At 48.6% G+C, this 19,945-nt stretch overlaps 1 protein-coding gene across 1 annotated transcript; it reads left to right on the top strand.

Annotated features, from left to right (window-relative positions):
- Nucleotides 1-3,867: 3,867 nt before the first annotated feature.
- LOC130036043 (F-box/WD repeat-containing protein 12-like) lies at nt 3,868-19,171 on the top strand. Its single transcript, XM_056128012.1, has 10 exons — nt 3,868-3,975; nt 6,102-6,139; nt 7,474-7,631; nt 7,990-8,108; nt 9,286-9,495; nt 11,516-11,674; nt 13,344-13,554; nt 17,863-18,041; nt 18,120-18,247; nt 19,008-19,171. Exons 1-10 carry the CDS (start codon nt 3,886-3,888, stop codon nt 19,114-19,116), a joined length of 1,401 nt encoding a protein of 466 aa, XP_055983987.1. The 5' UTR covers nt 3,868-3,885; the 3' UTR covers nt 19,117-19,171.
- The last annotated feature ends 774 nt before the right edge of the window (nt 19,172-19,945 follow it).

Genomic DNA, 19,945 nt, shown 5'->3' with positions numbered 1-19,945 from the left:
AAGATACCTCCAGGACCCCTAGGCCGCGTCCTCTGCTCTGCCTGGCTGGGTCCCCCCTGGCCTCTTCCCTGCCGCGCTCGCTTCCTCAGTACCTGTGCCCGCCCCGACAAGCAGCACGCTCACAGCCTGGGCCGCCGACGTCCATCGGAGAGTGCATATAGCTGCCTGTAGCCACCCGGGCTTGGTGAAGTGGGGAGAATCTGGTTCTCTGGCCCTGTCTTCCTGCTCGGAGAGCCAGCAGAATAGAGTGGAGGCCTCGCCTTAGCAGCAGTGCAAATGGCAAGACAGGCTTTGAGGACATAAACCCATCAGCAGTTCTGCCCAGGGTCCTGGTCCTGACCCGGTCTGTTCCCAGCTGCTTTGGTGCGGGCTGCTGCCTGGCATGGAGCTGCCTTTGGAAGTTAGGTGGCAGGAAGAAACCGAGGACTGGTAAGGCCCCTGTCAGGGATCCTGACCGACATCTGCCCCCACCATACGCTCTCGGATTAGCTGTGCCCGTGCTCACAGAAGTTCCCCAGCAAGTAAGGGGGCAGGCATGCCTGAAGCTTCATTGTGAAGTCAGTCTACCACAGAACAGGCCCAGTCAGCTCCTGTCCTGATGACTTGTTGAATGGACTCTCAGGCCCGCTTGAGACTGGGAGACAGGCTGGAGCAGAGCAGCTCTCCCCACCGGACACTGGGAAACTAGAGACAGTGGGATTGGCTCAGGGATAGACAAGAGACAGGCTGTCTTAACTAAGACTTTAGTTAAGACTTATTTTTATCAAGATACAATTTGTTCTGGGCCCGCTCGAGCAAATCAGTGAACAACGGAGGACAGTGCTACAGTGCAATTTGTTCCTCACAGATAAAGGTCTGTAAGCTCTGAGGATGCAGGAGACGACAGTGCAGGCAGTGTCCTTAGTGCTTGTAGAGGGAACTCAAAATAAACTCCAGTTGTTTTTTTCAGAAGCTTGTTCCGTCCATTTGTGTTTTGTTTTTGTTTCTGCTTTTGCGGGGGGGGGGGGGGGGGGAGAGGGGGCTGGGGACCGGTGGGAGGGGGGTGGTTTGCACATTTAGCTGGGCCAGGAATCACTCCTGGCTCTGTGCTCAGAGGCCATATGGGATGCCAGGGTTCAAACCCACAGTGGTCATGTGCTGGAAAATTGTCTGGCCACTGTACTAGTTTTCTGGCCATGTTTCTTTTCTTTCTTTTCTTTCTTTCTTTCTTTCTTTCTTTCTTTCTTTCTTTCTTTTTTTTTTTGTTTATAGGCCACACTGTGCTCCTGGATCTGCTCAGAGGTCATCCTGGTTGGGCTTGGAACCATATGTGGAGCCAGAGATCAAGCCCAGGTCTGACGCATGCAAGACAAGCACTATCTCTTTATCTGTATTTCATGTTTAAAAGATGTTTTAGGACTTGTTCATCTATATGTCCTAATCTGCATTCTGACAAAAATAACTCATTGTGAGTCTGTACCCATACTCTGACCCAGTACTGACCCTCAGGCAACCCCACTTGCATAAAACCCTAAACCTGAAACATGTAAACTTTTATATCAAGCCCAACCCTCACTTTGAGCTTTGCACCCAGCCTAAATTCAATATTCAATCCAGTTTTTGCTCTAAACAGAACTATGATCTGGAACCTCAATTTGATGCTTTTGTTGTATGTGCACGCAATTATTTTGAAGCTGGAGCGATAGCACAGCAGTAGGGCATTTGCCTTACAAGTGGCCAACATGGCTGACCCGAGTTTGATTTCTCCGCCCCTCTCGGAGAGCCTGGCAAGCTACCGAGAGTATCTTGCCCACACGGCAGAGCCTGGCAAGCTACCCGTGACGTATTCGATATGCCAAACACAGTAACAACAAGCCTTATGATGGAGATGTTACTGGGCGCGCTCAAGGAAATAGATGAACAACGGGAGGACCGTGATGCAATTATTTGCAAAACCCTTACCAACCCATGTCTGACCTTGTTTTGGCATCGACCCTGACTCTTTCTGAAACTTGGATCTCACGTGATCTATAATTTAAGCTCATTCATAAACTTGGCTCTCACCTTCACTTAGACAGTTTGCACTTCCCATAACTTTGACCCTGATCTTTGACTGTCCTACAGTGTGACTGTCCTACTCATCCTGATTTTGAACATTACCTTAACATCCTTGACCGTGACATCTTGCTGATCAGTGGTGAATGATGAGTGATCTCTACTTTCAACGAAATCCTGGCCCTCCTCACCCTTAGAACCCCTTGGCCGAGTCTAAACCTTGACCTTGAAGTTAATACCAAAAAAATGAATTAGTCGGTACCTTGAGCCAGGTCTCAATATCACATCACCTTACCACCTTGAATTATTTTTGTTCTTATGTCAATTTGTTATTGAACCCAATACCTTGTCCTTTCCTGTGACCCTCAAATAATAGTGACCCTGACCATGACCTATTCATCCTTGCTCTGACACTGACTCCGTTCACTGGGCTGTCACTACTGACTGACCTTAATCCCAGCACACCTTAAGCTTTGTCTGGAACCTGACAGGGAAACGTACATGGAAATAGACTCTCACATTCACATTGACCAGTAGCTAGCTTGATCTATTGTATATAACCTTGAACCTGAGCTTGCTCATAAGCTTAACTTTGACTCCTGGTGGTAAATGGAAAAATGGACCCTCAAAATTGTTCATGTTACAAATGGAGTATGTCACTTTGCAAGTGTGGTACGAGTTATGTTGAAAAGTGTATCCTAGATTATGTAGGTGATAATCCCAGCAGCAATCAAATAGTAATAATACCTAATAATTCCAGCAGCAGTCAAATAAACCCACCCTGACATAGAGGGTAGGGTGTTTGCCTTGCACGTGGCTGACCCAAGTTCGATTCCTGCCAAGCTCCCCGTGGTGTATTCGATATTTGACAACAAGTCTCACAATGGAGCCGTTTCTGGTGTCTGCTAGAGCAAACTGATGAACAACAGGAGGACAGTGACTTCAAGCAGTCTTGGTCTTCATGCTCACCCTGATCCAGAAACCAGCTTAGACAATCTGATGCCAGTGTTCTCACACTGATTTTCACTCAACCCTGCTGACTTCCCTTTGGTTATTCCCACTCCCACCCCACCCCCAGCCCCACTCTTCAACTGTTTGGCAGTGGGCAGAAATAGGAGGTCCTGAGTGAAGGCCAGTGTCTGGGGAAGGCCGCGGGAGGGTGTCAGCAGAGAGCAGGCACCTCAGCAGAGAAGCATCGGGATTGGACAAGGGCTGAGGAGGAGACTGAGGGCCACTGCGGAAGCAGTTGAGAAGATGAGGGTCAGGCCTGGGTGAAGTTCAGGGTGAGGGGGATGCACAGGCCCAAGGAAGGATTAGGCTGAGGAGGCTAGGGGAAGATGGGAGTAGTTAGGACATTGGAGGGTGATCAACTGAAGGAGTACCTGAGGTGAAGACCTGGCCAGTAGCCGGTGAATGAGGGGTCCATGTGGGAGGCCGGGGAGAGAAAGTACAGCGCGTAGGATGCTTGCTTGCACAAGCGGACCCAGGTTTCATCCCTGGCATCCCAGATGGTCGTTTCGAGCACCGCCAGGAGTAACCCTGGAGCACTGCCTGGTGTGCCCTCCAAAACGAAACAAAAAAAGAGAGCCCATTCCGCACCAACCCCAGGGTGGGCTGTGCGGCGTGAGTGCACAGCGACCCCGTGGTCAGTCTAGCGCGAGGGGCAGGGAGAGGGTGAATGTCCATTTTAGGGGCCGGGTGAAGGTCTGCGCGGGAGGGGAGGCCGGGCAAGTCAGAGGCGCGGACGGGCGTTGCAGGGCGCGGTGGGAACTCGGCCTAGGGAGGAGAAAGCCGGGGCTGGGCGGGGACTGGCGGGGCGGAAGCGCGGTGGCCCCGGCGCTGCCCGGAGCGATGGAGCCGCGGCTGGGCCCGCACGAGCTGCTGCACGTCTTCTCCTTCCTGGAAGCGCGCGACCTGCTCCGCGCGGCCCAAGTGGACAAGGTAGCTCGGGGCGAGGCTGGGCCAGTGCCGGGAGCGGGAGGGTTGCCGGCTCAGTTTCCGGATTCTCCCGCGCGCCCAGCGGCTCCCAAGGGCTGGCCAGGGGCGGTGGCCCTGCAGACCTGGGGAGGGGTCATCCTGAGCGTCCCCACTGTGGTTAGTGAGTCTCTCATTCCTGCGCCTTTACACTAGGTGCATGCCTCGGTTATTGACGCTGCGCTCTCCCTCACCCCGCCCCTTTTGGAATATTCTGGACTTTCCCCTGGAGCAGGAGCCAGCTGGCCCCGGGGTTAGCCACACCCCAGCGGCTCCCCTTTCCCCTCGGCGTCCCGGTGAGCGCACCTGCCCCGAGCGACCCGCGCGCGCGCGCGCGGGGACCCTGCGGTTCTTCGGCTCGTGCGCGCCCCTCCCCGCCCTGCAGCCCCTGCAGCAGGGAGTCTGTCCTCTGCCTGACCACACACATGCAGACTTCGAGACGTGGTCTTGGTGTTCAGAGCCCCCCTCCCTAAGTATGTTAGAAAATGTCTAGCTTTTAAAAGACCTTGGCATATCATATCATTCATCAACAACAAAAAGATGACGCTGAACCTTGAGTTCTGTAGTCAAACTTTTAAATACCTCGGGAAGCGGTGCTCAGCCCCATTTTTGCCAATAAGGGAAGTAATCCTGGAGCCCAAGCTTACCAAGGTAGGGTGGCACCCAGAAGATCTGGAGTCCGGCCGGTTCCCTTGCTGCAGGCCAGGGCGCGGCGCTCTGGAAGACACCCAGTTCACCCCTTCTGCCCTCCTGCCCTTTCTGGCGCAAACCCTCCCTCAGTGCCATACTCCATCCAGCAGTCGTTCGGTTGCTCTGTCCCCACAGTCCACAGAGCAGCTACAGGATTTTCCTGAATCATTGTCCCCTGATCAACCATGCCAAATTCTCAAGCACTCTCCCTGTTGTGCGAGTGGGAACCGCGAGTGAACAGAGACAGCTCAGGATAAGATAGTGAGTTTATTAGAAGCTCAGCACTGATGCGTCCAGGTAGAAAGTGAAAGAGACCTTTTTTTTTTTAAAAATTTTTATTAGTGAGACACCATGAGGTACAGTTGTAGACTTACAAATTTTTGTCCTTGGGTTTCAGTTATACAATGATCGAATACCCAGCCCTCCACCAGTGCCAATTTTCCACCACCATGGATCCCAGTATCCCGCCCCCCCCGGCCCCCCCCAACCCACCCTATCTCTGTGGCAGGGCATTCCCTTTTGTTCTCTCTCTCCTATTGGGTGTTGTGGTTTGCAAAAGAGGCAATGGGTGGCAATCATGTTTTGTCTATAGTCTACTTCCAGCATGCTTCTGAAAGAGACTTTTTGGAGCCCTGTTTGCTGAAAGAGTCTCTCTTTTATTCTCTAAGAGTGGGCTACAGTCTACATACATCCTTCTCAGTGAAGCAGAGATACCGAGGAAGTCAATGCATGTGCCCAAAAGGAAAACAGTCAGTGTCAGTGTGTCAGCCCACTGTTCGGTGCAGCCTTCATGCACTGCCTCAGTGCACTCTCCTAAATCTAGTGGGCCCTTAATCAGTAGATTGAGGTGGTGAAAGGGAAAGCTATTTCCTCCCTTGTCTTGTTAGCCTAGGGAGTCAGTTTCAGTTCCCCAGTTCTCAGTACATTTTCTTAGTTCTCATTACTAAGTTTCTTAGTTCTCATTAGTTTCATAATTCTCATTACATATAGTTTCTTATTTGTCATTACATTACTACTGATTACTCCCAACTCCAGTGGCTTACCAACTGCCAAGAGTTGATAGAAACCAGTGTCCGGCTCTGGGTTCTAAATAAATGATTGTTAAGTTGCCATCTTTTCCATACTAGGTGTGCGTAAACACCTTTGCCCATTGGTCCTCTCTCCTTGGAATGTTTGAGCTATTTTCTTAGAGAAGAACTACTCAGCCACTTGGTCGCTTATCATTTCTGAGCCTATTCCTTTCACGTTCATAATTTGGCTCTTATTTGATTGTCCAAATATGCCTCTTCTGCCCAGGATGTGTTTTCTTGATGGGTGAGCCTGACGCTAGTCTGTTGGCTCTGGTCTGTTGACTCTGGCGGGTTTACTGATCAGATCCTGTCCTTGTGTCCTTTTTATGCCAGCTCTGGAATGAGGTTACAAGCACCACAGAACTGTGGAGGTAAGTGAAAGGAGAACTAATTGGTCAGGTAAGTCCCTCAGCAAGGAAAGATGGGTAGAGGGTGTAAGTCCTTTGACTCTTTGGCATTGCTGATTTTGCTAAATATATAGTTAGGGACAATCCACAGGCCATATTAGTAGGAAACCCTTCCCTGGTTGGTTGTGTTCAATATGAGAGATTTCATTAACTTGGATGGGAGGTTGATTGTAGGGTTTCCAAAGTAAGGGGTGGAAATGTATTCAAAGCAAATGAATGTAGCTGGGTGATTGAAATAAATCAGCATACTACTTCTAAGTCAACTGTGGTGTTCCCACTTATTGATAAAAATGTATATGATATTGGAACTGAAAAATTAAGACATTGACATTGAAAATTTAAAAAATCATTTTGCTATTAAAGTTTCCTTCCCCTTCATTCCTCCTTTGAAACATGACACCTTTTCCTTTTGTCCCAAGATCTTCTCTTGCTTAATACAGGACAAATTGTGGCCTTGTCTTTGTCCAGTAGGAACTATATTTAGTTTTAGTCATTAGCTGCTATTCACACAATAAAGATTCTTACAAACATGAGTCAAATCTTTGCTTGGTTGTTCCTTATTTATTGGGGAGGGATGGTTCACACCCAGAAGTGCTCAGTATTTACTCCTGGCTCTGCACATAGGAATCACTCCTGTCAGTGCTCAGAGAACCATATGGGATGCCAGGGATTGAACCCAGGTCAGCCACATGCAAGGCAAATACCCTACCTGCTGTACTGTCCCCCCGGCCCTTCAGGGGACTACTGGTAATGCAGGGGATCAAACTTCAGTCAACTGTGTGCAAGGCAAGTGCCATCCCCGCTACACTTGCTCTCTAGCTCCTTGGTTTTATTTTTTATTTTTGGGATGTTTGAGAATTCTGAAATTCAATTTTTTTTTCCTTTTGGGTCACACCCGGCGATGCACAGGGGTTACTCCTGGCTCATGCACTTAGGAATCACTCCTGGCGGTGCTCAGGGGACCATATGGGATGCTGAGAATCGAACCAGGGTCAGCCGTGTGCAAGGCAAACACCCTACCTGCTGTGTTATCGCTCCAGCCCCTGAAATTCAATCATTTTTAAAATTATTATTATTTTTTTTATCATTAATGCTACCAGTTAGAAGAACAAAGTTTTAATCTCTTCAGTCAGCTTTTTGTTTGGTTTTTCTTTTGTGGGGGAAGCCATACCAGGCTGAGCTCAGGACTCACTCCTGGCTTTGTGCTCAGGGTTCACTTTTTGGTGGGGCTCAGGAAACCCTCTGGAGTGCCGGAGATGGAACCCTGGTCGGCATGGGATGGAGTTGCTGTTTTTCAGGCAGCTGTGTCTGAGACGCTGGCCCTCCTGTCGAACTTCCCAGATGTCTCCACATTCATGGAGACAGTATTATCTCTGCCGATCGGAGCTGGAGTTTCGAATGGAGTCGGGGCGGCCAGAGAAGGATTTCACCTGCAGAGCCATCACTGGACACAAAGGTACAGGGGGCCTTGTTCTCCTGTTGGACACACCTGCTTCACACTGCTGGATGTGGCATTCCAGCTGACGAGTTGGAATCATCCCCCTGCCGGGATGATTCTGTCACTTGGGGAAGAAGGGGTCTTCATGTTTCTTTCAGTAGAAAGAAACAGCAGCTATAGGAATGCATGCATGGTGTGGAGGAGGTTGTTGATGTTAAGTCAGCGGTGGGGGACAGGAAGAGGGAGGCATAAAAGTCGTGTCACCATTCTGCAGCCTTGCTGTCCCCTCAAGAATACCTGTGGTGCTCCTGAGCAAGAACGGAGAGTGATTTCTAGGCCTACCTTTTCCCAGTTCAATGCCAGTCTGCTTTTCCAGGGCTGATCTGCAAGCTGGCTTACATCTCAACCAGCGAATACCGGTGTGATGGGCAGGAGAAGTCTGTGGTGTGCACTGTGTCTTCGGACCACACTGTGCGTGCATGGGATCTGCAGGAGGTAAGTGGGGGGCGGGTAGGCACTGGCCACATACCATGGCTTTGGTCCCAGTGAAGTCCTCCTTTCACCTCATGATTTAATGGTCGCACGTCACCTGCAAGATGACGCAAAAGAGCTCCCAGCACAGATGGGAAACTGGGGGGGTTATCCACCACATCTGCCAGCAGGTGCTGTGTCAGGGAGACAGGGGTCTTGATAGTGGCCTGTCTGTGACCGCAGCTGCTGATGCGGGCACTGTGGGTGGGTTTGCCTAGATCGTTACACAGTTCATGTTAAACCTCAGTGACTTGGGGCCAGAGTGACAGTACAGTGGGTAGTGTGTTTGCCTTGCACGCTGCTGACCCAAATTAGATCCTCAGGACCTAATATGGTTCCCTGAGCACAGAGCCAGGAGTAATCCCTGAGCACTGCTGGGTGTAACTCCAAAACCAAGCCGAGAAACCTCGGTGACATGATTAGTATTTGACCTTGCTTGATGGTTATGGTTAAAAAGCTTCCCTGTCCATTTTCTACTCCAGTCTGCTCAGCAGCCGAGCAGTGGCTACCATTACTGTCACCCTCATTTATTAGAAAACAGTAGAGAGGGCAGGGGGGAGGTTGCCTGGGTCTTGAGGCACATTGCCCCTAGCTGCTGTCTCAGGTGACCTGTAGGTGGAACCCAGCCTCAGTGAGAGAGGGTACCTCTGCCTGGATCCTAACTTGACATTCCCCAGTATCTTCCCAAGCAGAGACACTGTGAGGATGTTCCTTCATGACAGAGATGTTTTTAGTGGGGTGATGGATCTCCTTGCTGTTGCTCGGGTCTGCCCGAAGTGACAGTTCTTTCACATGAGTGTAGGGTACCAATGATGGGGGGAACCCCCAAGTAGGGTGCAGACTCTGGCACCAAATATCCAGGCTCCTGGTCTCCTGCATAGTGCTGCTTTCTGCCCTTGCCCAGTCCTCCTCCCTGACCTGGGAACGGACCTTGCTACTCGGCTGTGCCTTTTGCCTCTGGGTGGTGCTGCCACCAGCCACCCTCACATCCCCACCTGGCCTGGCCCTGATCCCCACTTCTATGCTGTGTCTCCTGCCATGGATACTATGAGCGCAGTGTTGCAGCTTCCCAATCTGTGCGGGTGGTTGCGAGACACACAGCTCCTCTCTGGGTTCCAGTGTTCGTTTGGTTGCTCTCCAGGCGGTGGAGATCTGGTCCAGCCCGCAACAGCCTGCAGCTCTGGTGAACTTGGTGACCTTTCCTCGGCTGCAAGTGGTGGTCACCGTGGACGAGCAGGGACTGATCAAAGTGTGGAAAGTGGAAGATGGCTGGGAGTGCGCCTCCTTCTCCCTGCCTGCCTCCTCGTCTGCCTTGGAAGCCTGTCACCAGCCTGAAGGCCCCTTTGTGCTGGTGAGGAAGCCGGCTCCAGGGTCCGGATGGGTGTGAGCCTTCCAGATCATGTTGACCCTGGCACGTGGCAGGGAGGTGATACCTTCCTTGGGATCAGGTACACTATAATATTGGCATGATGTTGGGAGCCATCTCTGCAGATCCCAGTGAGGCTGAGTGAGTGGCATCACCAGTCTCCTCCTCAGACATGGACTGCCTGTTTCTGAAGGATTTTCTCATGAGCCCTAACCCTGTGACTCCCATATGCTCCGTCTCTCCTTTCTCTTGCCCTCTGTTCACTACTTTTTCTCCCTGTGATTTCTTTTCACTCCTGTATTCTTACCCTTTTTCATTTTTTAAGTCCTTTCAAGGGCCTACTCAGGAAAACAAAGGTATCTTTGATCACTGCAGGCAGCTGTGAGTCAACTCGTGTCTTCTGTTGCCTGGACATTTGGTCTCAGCATTATTGTAGGCGCCGGGAGCATTTGACCAGGGGCAGACAAATGATAGTGAGTTGAAGTTGTCTTTTCCCCACTGTACCTTCTTTTCCCAAGGGTTTCTCATGTATTCTCATGTGTTATTTTTTCCATATGAATCTTAGAATCAACTTTTATTTCTCTGTGAAAGAAAATGATACCTTCCTTGGGATCAGGTACACTATAATATTGGCATAGGGTCCTTGAATGAATGGTGTGCTTTCACTGACTCAAGGTGACTTTTATGTCTTTCAGAAGGACTCGAAAGTTGTCCTCAGATGCATTTTGTACATGTCTTACAATTAAAATTTTTTTCAAAGCATTTTACTTTTTGTTGTTCTTCTAGTCCCACAGAAAGACATTTTCTGTGGTGCTGTTTTCTGATTATCTGTTATCCTGTTTCTATCCATGGGTGAGGGTATTCATTTTATAACCTCTCATCTTAGTAAATTGTTTTACTTATTTTCTGTTAATGATTTATTTTTTAATTTTTGTTTCTTATTTAATATTAATGATTATTTTATTATGAATTCTCTTGAATTTTTAGGCAAGTAGTTATTTCTCCAGTGAGACTTTTCCCTCACCCTTAGACATCCAGCTGTCTCCTTTTTTTTCTCTATTAACACATACCTATTATTTACTTAAAAATTTTTGTTGTTGTTGAGTCACCATGAGATAGCCCATTACAAAGCTGTTCATGATCAGGTTTTAGTCATACAGTGTTTTCTCCCTGCCCGCCCCCCCCCCCCCAGGCTGCCTCTATGGCAAGTGCTTTCTCTCTCTCTCTCTCTCTCTTTCTCTCTCTCTCTCTCTCTCTCACTTCCCCCTCTGTCTCTTCCCCCTCCCCCAGTTGTCTTCTTGTTTCTCATCATTCAGGATTGACTTTCCAATACAGTAGTAGCCACTTGGTGTTTTTGTCTTTACAGAAGGATGTCTTCCAGTTTCCTCTCCTGGGGTGTCTGGGGTGCAGCTTCAGAAATGATGCTAATGAAGTAGACAGTAGGGATATTTTAGTCTATTGAGTTTTATGACCACATGTACAAATATATTCATTTGTGCCTGCATCTCTGGAGACTGTTTTAAGAAATGACTTTAAAATAGCTGGCATTGGCCTGGAGAGATAGATAGTATTGTGGGTAATGCACTTGCCTTGCATGCAGCCTACCTGCTTTGATTCCCGAAAACTCATGAAGCCCCAGATATCACCAGGAGTGATCTTTGAGCATAGTCAGGAGAAAATCATAAGCAATGCCAGGTATGACTCCCTCCCACTCCCCCCAAAATATATTTTTTAATGAAATAACTGGTGTGAATGTCAGAGCACAACAAGCAAGGCTCTTACCTGGCACACAGCTGACCCTGGTTTGTTCCCCCATTCCATATTGTCCCCTGAGTCCTGTTAGGAATAATCCCTGAGCATCACCAGGTGTGACTCCAAATCAAACAAAATAAAACATCGCTGATATGTGTACCACAGTGAGACAGCTAAAGGTAGCCACCCTCCTTAGTGAAACCCCAGATGCTGTTGTCTTTGGCCTGCTCACTTCTAGACCTTTCCATTGCAGGCTGCCTGTGCTGATGGGACATTGTACATGCTGACCCTGCCCGAGTTGCAGCTGCTCTCCAGAGCAAGCCTGTTTCCAGGCAACCCCCCAAGTCTCCTCTGCTCTCCTGACAGCCAGTGGCTATTAACATTCACCCAGAGCTCAGACCTGGGTGCAAAGGTCAGTGACAACCTGTGCTCCTTGCTCTGGACGAACAAGGTGGCAGCTTCAGTGCCCCAGGTCTGTGGGATGCATGTGAAAGAGCAGCTTCTCATGCAGGTTCATGCCCTGCTACCCCACAAGGATACTGACCACTCCTTGGCCTCTCATTGGCTGGCAAGTCATCTATGGTAGTGACGTTCTCCTCAGGGCCACTGGCTCAGTGGGTGATGGTGCTGTCCTCTTTGCAGTGCCTCCATTCTTTCTGGTGAGCTGGGAGGGATCAGCTGCCTGGCTGAAGAAGGCAGAGTTCAGTTTAGAAGAGATTTGGACTTTAGGGCAATTCAGATGGGAAAGCTCATGAGACATACAGTAGCCTGAGACCAGGGCCTCTATGAGGGGGAGAACATGAAGCTCAGACAGGTGGAGGTCTGATGCTGAGGGAGGAAAGCATGGCCAAGCAGCGGGCGGGCTACCAGCCTAGTCTCCTTGGCCTGGGTGGGTGATGCCTCTGACAGGGCAGCCAGCACCCCAGGAGCAAGGAGAGTCCCCCAGTTTCTAGGCTCAGAGAAGTTTAGTCTGAGAGATAGACCTGACAGGGAAATTAGAGCAAAAGAGAAAGCAGATGGCTAGAGAGGTGGAGGCTTCATGGGCTTGGGAGACTAGGAGGGACAATGCGGTGACAGAGCAGGACAGAACTGCCTGTACTGGGACCTGGAAGCCACAGAAGGCAGTGGTTAGGAAGGGCAGCGGCAGAGGCATGGGATCAGAGGGCAGCAGCCCCCAGGACCTGAATATAACACAACCCTGGGGATGGAGAGGGGTATCAGGAGCAAGACTCAAAGAGGTGGGAAGGACTGTAGGAAGAAATTGGGGGCACAACGAGTAGATGCAGACCATGACTCCCAGTCAGGAAGACCCAGCTGTCACACCCACTCTTCTGGGTCCTGTGTGCCAAGACCTTTCCAGAGGGTAGACATGGGCAACAGTGAACCTTTCCAGCCCTGGAAAGAACTGGTAACATGGGCCAGGGCATATAGGAGGAGTTTAGGGGCTTGTGGAGGCGTCTAGGAATGCGGGAGTAATCTAGGGGCATGGGAGCTGTCTTAGAGGGTGAAAGGAACCTAGGATGGTGGGAGATGGACGGCAAGGAGGATGGGAGGTGTTTAGGAAGGTGGGAGGAGTCTGGAGGTGGGAGGAGCCTAGGAGGATGGGCGGGATCTAGGAGTGTGGGAGGGGTCTGGAGGTGGGAGGAGCCTAGGAGATTGGGAGGGGTCTAAGAGTGTGGGAGGAGTCGAGGTGGGAGGAGCCTAGGAGGATGGGAGGGGTCTAGGAGTGTGGAAGGAGTCTGGAGGTGGGAGGAGCCAGGAGTGTGGGCGGGGTCTAGGAGTGTGGGAGGAATCTGGAATTGGGAGGAGCCTAGGAGAATGGGCGGGGTCTAGGAGTGTGGGAGGAGTCTGGAGGTGGGAGGAGCCAAGAGTGTGGGAGAGGTCTAGGAGTGTGGGAGGAGTCTGGAAGTGGGAGGAGCCTAAGAGGATGGGCGGAGTCTAGGAGTGTGGGAGGAGTCTGGAGGTGGGAGGAGCCGGGAGTGTGGAAGGAGTCTAGGGATGTGGGGGGAGTCTAGGGGGATGGGAGGAGCATGGAGAGAGAGCTTGAGACACGCTTTCCCTCACTGCCGGTGTTTTCCCAGGTGATCCACACACGCTCTTTGCTACTCCGGCAGGAAGAGGAGCCTCCAGTCTTTCAGCTTCTCCCCGTCCGGCTGACGTCCAAGGCCTGCTGGGTCCCCCTAGAAGCAGCCAGGCTCATAGTGCTGCACAGAAGTGATAACAGCGAGCAGCTGGTCGTCACCACGTTCGAGCTGGGGACTAAGAAGTGCAAGGACAGTGTGGGCATTCTGGGTAAGGAGCGTGTGAGCACTGTCACCACTATTGCATTTTTTTTTTAATTTTGTTTTTGGGTCACACCCGAAGATGCTTATGGGTTGCTCCTGGCTCTGTGCTAAGGCACCAGAGTAGGTGCTGGGTAGGTGCAGGGAACCGTATGGGATGCGGGGGGTTAAGCCCAGGGTGGCTGTGTACAAGGCATGCACCTTACCCCTGTACTATCGCACCAGTTCCCTCCACCACCACTGCAGTCTGACGCTTCCAGCAGGAGTCCCCGGGCTTTCTGTTTTCTGTTAGTGATGGTAGTGACCCAGAAGATGTGTGGTTTGTCTTTTCTGTCCAGGGCGAGTGGGAGTCACACCAGCGGCTGTCTGCTCAGTCCCCGTCTTTTCACTGGTCTTTCTGATTCCATCATTTCTGCATCTTCTCTTATGACTGTGTCCAAGATGGTGTCCAGTACTCTTGGCACTGAGTATCCACAAAGACCATAAAAACCACGACAGGCTCATCACTAAAGAGGTCCTAGTTTAGTAGGAAACAAGGCCCACAGCCCTCTCCTTTCCCATCTCCCAAGTCTCACATGCACTCCTCTCGTCCTTAGCTTTTGGTTTTGTATTGTTTGTTTTTTTTCATCTCATTTGACTATAGATTTTTTTTCTGAGCTCATGGCAGCTGAGCGGAAACAAGATGTATAATATAATTCTTTTTCTGATAGAAGAATATACATGAAATATTTCAAAGGTAACCCCTCAGTGCTAAACTCCATAAGAAAATCATCAAATTATTATTTTTTAAAACAAGGATACTATACAATGTCAAAGAAAACAGTATTTGACTGGTGTTATAAATGTCAATTCTTATATGCCCCCTTTTTTAACCATTTCTATTCAGATTCTGGGGTTTAAATAGTGTCACATTTTTCATGCAAGCATCATTCCAAAATCAGACCCATCACCACTTCCCTCCACCAGTGTCCCAAGGACTCCTCCCCAGCCTTCTACCCCCAAGTAAGTTAAGTTAGAAAAAATCATCAGTTCTGATGACTGTGACCATTTGTTGTCCTATAAGTATGTTCTTTTCCCCCACATATGGGAGAGATTGCGCTATCTTTCTCTCTCACTCTCTCTCTCTCTCTCTCTCTCTCTCTCTCTCTCTCTCTCTCGATGAAGGTGCTGACAACTCTGCACGTACAGATAATCTTAAACGCTAAAAAATTTTAAACAAATAATTTTTTAAAAACTAAATATTTTATTTTTTAGAGGCATATACGTTTCAATTATTTATTTTATAGAAAATTTTACATTTTAGAATTTACATGAAACAGGTAAATCCTGCAAATGTAAGAAAAGGGACAAAAATTTAGAAATTTGTTTTTTTTTGCAATGCTAAAGGGTTACTCCTGGCTCATGCACTCAGGCATTGCTCCTGGCGGTGCTTGGGGGGCCATATAGGATGCTGGGAATCAAACCTGTGTCGGCCATGTTGGCTGTGTGCAAGGCAAATGCCCTACCCGCTGTGCTATCTCTCCAGCCCCCAAAATTTAGAAATTTTATTTTATTTTTTAAAATTAATTTTTAAAAAAATTTTATTAGTGAAACACCATGAGGTACAGTTGTAGACTTACAAATCCTTGTGCTTGGGTTTCAGTTATACAATGATCGAATACCCATCCCTCCACCAGTGCCCATTTCCCACCACCACGGATCCCAGTATCCCTCCCACCCCCATCCCCCCATTCCCCCATCCCACGCTGCCTCTGTGGCAGGGCACTCCCTTTTGTTTTCTCTATCCTTTTGGGTGCTGTGGTTTGCAAATGAGGAATAAAGTGGCAATCATGTTCGGTCTATAGTCTACTTTCAGCATGCATCTCCCATCCTGGGCGGATCTTCCCAATACCCTTTATTTGATGCTCCCTTCTCTATCTGAGCTGCCTTTACCCCTAGAGTGTGCAGATTTTAATTTAGAAATTTTAAAGGGAAAAATGGGAATACGCCTCTAAAAGTCCAAAGTGCATATTATCCTAAGAAAGGGAATATTGGCTTTATATTAGAAAGGAATTTTTCTTAAGTGTTTTCATTAATAAGTAAAAGATTATAATAAAAGTCTCTATGGCTGTAAAAAAGAACTAATCAGCCATAAAACATTCATTCTAAATGAGGTGTTAAATCGTTATTGAAAATGTATAAAATCTCTTAGCAAAGCTAGAAGTAAACATTTCTGAATCCACTAGAGGGAAACCATAAGTACCATGAACAAGTGCCATACTTAATGCTAAGTGCTGAGACGTTTGTCCTGTCCTTTTAAAGAAGCTCCTTAAATGTTTCTTGCAAAACTGGTTTCAAGACTGTGAATTCCCTAAGCTGGTGTCTATCCCTGAAGCTCTGTATCATTCCTTCACATGTGAATGATCAACTCTGGACAAGAACTAAGTCTTAAAAGCAGGTAAAAGGATACACATGATAACCTTTCAACATCTGTATTGCAATCCATAATGCCTAAATGAGAGAGAGAGGGAGGAGAGGTGCCTGCCATGGAGGCAGGCCGGGGTCGGGGGGTGGTTTGAAGGGGTGGGAGGGAAACTAGGGACACTGGTGCTGGGAAATTACACCACTGGTGGAGGGATGGGTGTTGGAACAGTGTATGACTGAAACGCAAACATGAAGAAATTTGTAAAAAAAAATGTGAATGATCATCGAGCTAGATTGAGGATTCTTGGTGAGGTGTTCATTTCAGTGAGTATCTTTTTATAATTTAAATACATTTTATTCATTTCCAGGTATATACATGATGCTAGTTAGTATATGTTATAAAATGACATCAGAGAGAATGTAGATACAGTCATCACTACACATCGATGTTTTTCTTATGATGAGAACTTTTCCAATGTACTCTCTTAGCAATTTCATTTTTTTAATTTTTTAAACTTTTTTATTGAATCACTGTGAGATAGACCATTGCAAAGCTATTTATGATTGGATTTCAGTCATACAATATTCCAACATCCAGCACTCAACCCTCCCTCCAGTAGTGTACATTTCCCATCACCACTGTCCCCAGGTTCCCTCCCATCACCCTCACCCCCACCCCTGCCTGCCTTCCTTTTGGGCATTGTCACTGTCACTCTCACTGTCCTCCCATTGTTCATCGATTTGCTCAAGCTGGCCCAGTAATGTCTCCATTGGAGACTTTATTGTTACTGTGTTTGGCATATCGAATACATCACAGATAGCTTGCCAGGCTCTGCCGTGCGGGCGAGATACTCTCTGTAGCTTGCCGGGCTCTCTGAGAGGGGCGGAGGAATCGAACTCGGGTCGACCATGTTGGCTGCGTGCAAGGCAAACGCCCTACCGCTGTGCTATCGCTCCAGCCCTTGGGCATTGTGGTTTGCAATATTGATTTCAGTGGATATTTTTTTAATCTGTCTCTCTCTTCTGAGTAGGGTTGATGGTGTTAATCAGAGATTCATCTCAACTGGAATAGTGGAGCAGCAAGCAGAGTGTTCCTCATATTCTCTGTCAGAGATGTCAGAAATGGGGGCAGAAGGCAGGCAGACACCCATCTCTAGACTCTAGCTTCTAAAACTGACCCGCATGCATTGTGCATAACTAAATGTGAGAATTATTCAGAATCTGGCTACAGTCAAAGATTTGTGAACATGCGGTAACCAAACATTAATTCAAAATCAACTGTGTAATGAATCTGAGGTGCTTCTTTTGGTTTGCTTGTTTTTGTTTTGTTGGGGGGGAGGGCCACACCAACAGCACTCAGGGTTTACTTCTGGCACTGTGCTCGGGGATCACTCAGGGGCACACCCGATGTGGTTTGCAATATTGGGTGCTGGAGATTGAACCTGGATGGGGTACATTCGAGGCAAAGCCCTAGCTACTGGACTCTCTCTCCAAGAACATCGGGTATTTCTTTAAATACTTGGCCTATGTTGCATTTCTCAGGCAAGAAAGGGTCATGGATGAAAGCCGTTAAAGAAGCGCCAGATGATACTGCCTGACAGATGCTTCCGCTCCACCTCTAATGCGCTCTCTCTCCCCGCCTTTCTCTCCCCCCACCCGCAATCTGAGTCGACCGCGTGCAAGGCAAACGCCTTGCCTGCTGTACTATCGCTCCAGCCCCTCTAATGCTCTCCTTAAATCAGCAGACAGGAGAGGCAGACTTAGGGGAATAAGCTATGGGTCAGGATTAAATATAAGGGGAGTACAGAGTTGCTGCTTTTTTCCAGTGTACTGACTTGTCTTAGACAAGATCTATGTATTCTGATGCCCAGCTGCTGTCAAGACATCCTAATCCAAGTGTTTTCATTCCAAAAAGTACAGGAGATTGCCAGCTTTCCCCTGCCAGACACCGCGGTGGCCCCGCATCTCCTGAAAGCTCACGGGTCTCAGGTGGTCCTACTGGTGTCTGGTTTGCAGCTGATGGTCTTCACCATCCACGGCCTGCAGCTGGCAGCCAGTCAGGACCACCAGCAGTCTATCACATCTATATGGGTGGTAAGTATGGCACCTGCCCACATCGTGGCCCCCCCTCGAGGAGCCCATATTCCTGCTTCACTGGGCTTCTCTTTCAAGGATGAGAGCCGAGTCGTCACCTCTTCCCTTGACCTCTCCTTGCGAATCTACATGTGGAAAAAGGATGGGAAATGGCCTGTCCTCAAGAGCTGCTATCACTTGCTTGGAGGGTCCCACAGATGGTCCAGGTAATTGCTTTTCCCACACTTCCCCTGGCCCATGAAGTAACTTCCCTGTGCCTTCAGTACTATCTTGTCAAGGGTGCCCGGGGAAATGCTAGGCTGTGAGTAAGGCAGGGGCTCTTAGCACAGCCTGTCCTTTGCCACCTGGAGGCCTGAAGCAAGCCATTGCTCAGACACTCACACTGTGTTTGTATTTTTTGTGTGTTTGTTTTTCCATAAAAAGATGCTGTTTGAAGTGCATTATCTCTCTTATTTGTAAGACCATCACTTGCACTGAGCATGGCCTCTTCTTCCAAGTTGGGGGCCCCACACAGCCCTTTCTCAGAAAGAGAAAAATCCTAAATCTATTCACCAACCTTCATGGTAGGGGGAGTTATGGGTGAGATTGTAAACTCTGGAAGAACCAGTTTTGGGGGCTGGAGCAGTAGTGTAGTGAGTAGGTGTTTGCCTTGTACACGGCTGACCCAGATTCTATCACTGGCACCTCATAGGATCCCTCCAGCCTGCCAAGAGTGATCCCTGGGTGCAGAGCCAAAAGTAACCCCCGGTGCACTGCTGGGTATGGCTACCCAACTTCCCCTCGCCAAAAAAAAAAAAAAAAAAGAAAAAAAGAAAGAAGAATGTAATTTTGTGTTCTGTTTTAAAATGAACACTTGGGAAATCCCTTGTTTGGCCAGGAGAAGGAGACTGGTGGTTTCCCGTTAGGCTGAATTTTAGACATTCATCCTCCTCCCAGATGAGCCACAGAATGTCCTTTCCTTTTCAGTGGGTTCACCCATGTGGAGTGTGACAGCATGAGCATTGTAGGTGTGGAATCCAGGAAAACTGGAACGAGTGTCCTCAGATCCTACTATTTCAGAATGTCGCGAGACTGAAGGGCCGGATTCAGTCAAGTCAGAGAACTCGTGTAACTACAAAGACCGAAATGAATGTGCTTCAATGCGGATGAATTGGCGTTTCGCACCTACCTGCTGTGAGCCAGGCTTTGTGCTCCAGTACTATTTTTGTCATTGTTTTGTCTGGGAGGCTACATCTGACAGTGCTCAGGGCTTCCCCCTGGCTCTCTGCTCAGGGATCACTCCTGATGGGGCTCAGGGCACCAATATGTGGTACCAGGGATAGAACCTTGGTTGGTTGCATCTATTTTTATTGGGGGGTGGGGTGGGGTTTCACACTTGGCTGTGCTTAGGGCTTAATCCTGATTTTGTGACCAGGGGTCACTCATGGTAGTGTTTGGGGGACCACATGTAGTGCCAGAGATTGAACCTGGATTGGCTGCATGCAGGCAAATACCCTGGCTATACTCTCTCTCTCAGCCCCCTGTGACTATTCTTAAATCATTACCACAAATCAGTGACATTCACCTCTATTTTCATATAAGCAGCAAGAAATACAACAAAACCATACTTAACCCATTATTAACCAATTTATATATATATATTTTTTATTAGTGAAACACCATGAGGTACAGTTGTAGACTTACAAATCCTTGTGCTTGGGTTTCAGTTATACAATGATCGAGTACCCATCCCTCCACCAGTGTCCATTCTCCACCACCACTAATCCCAGAATCCCTCCCATCCCTCATCCCCCCATCCCACCCTGCTTCTGTGGCAGGGCACTCCCTTTTGTTCTCTCTCTCCTTTTGGGAGTTGTGGTTTACAAAAGAGGCCCACTTTTTAATTTTAACAATGTCCTTCAGCC

This window comes from Sorex fumeus, unplaced genomic scaffold (genome assembly GCF_029834395.1).
Source record: "Sorex fumeus unplaced genomic scaffold, SorFum_2.1 ptg000063l, whole genome shotgun sequence".
Taxonomy (NCBI): Eukaryota; Metazoa; Chordata; class Mammalia; order Eulipotyphla; family Soricidae; genus Sorex; species Sorex fumeus.
The sequence above is the reverse complement of the archived record's forward strand: the minus strand, read 5'-3'. Positions and strand labels throughout refer to the sequence as shown.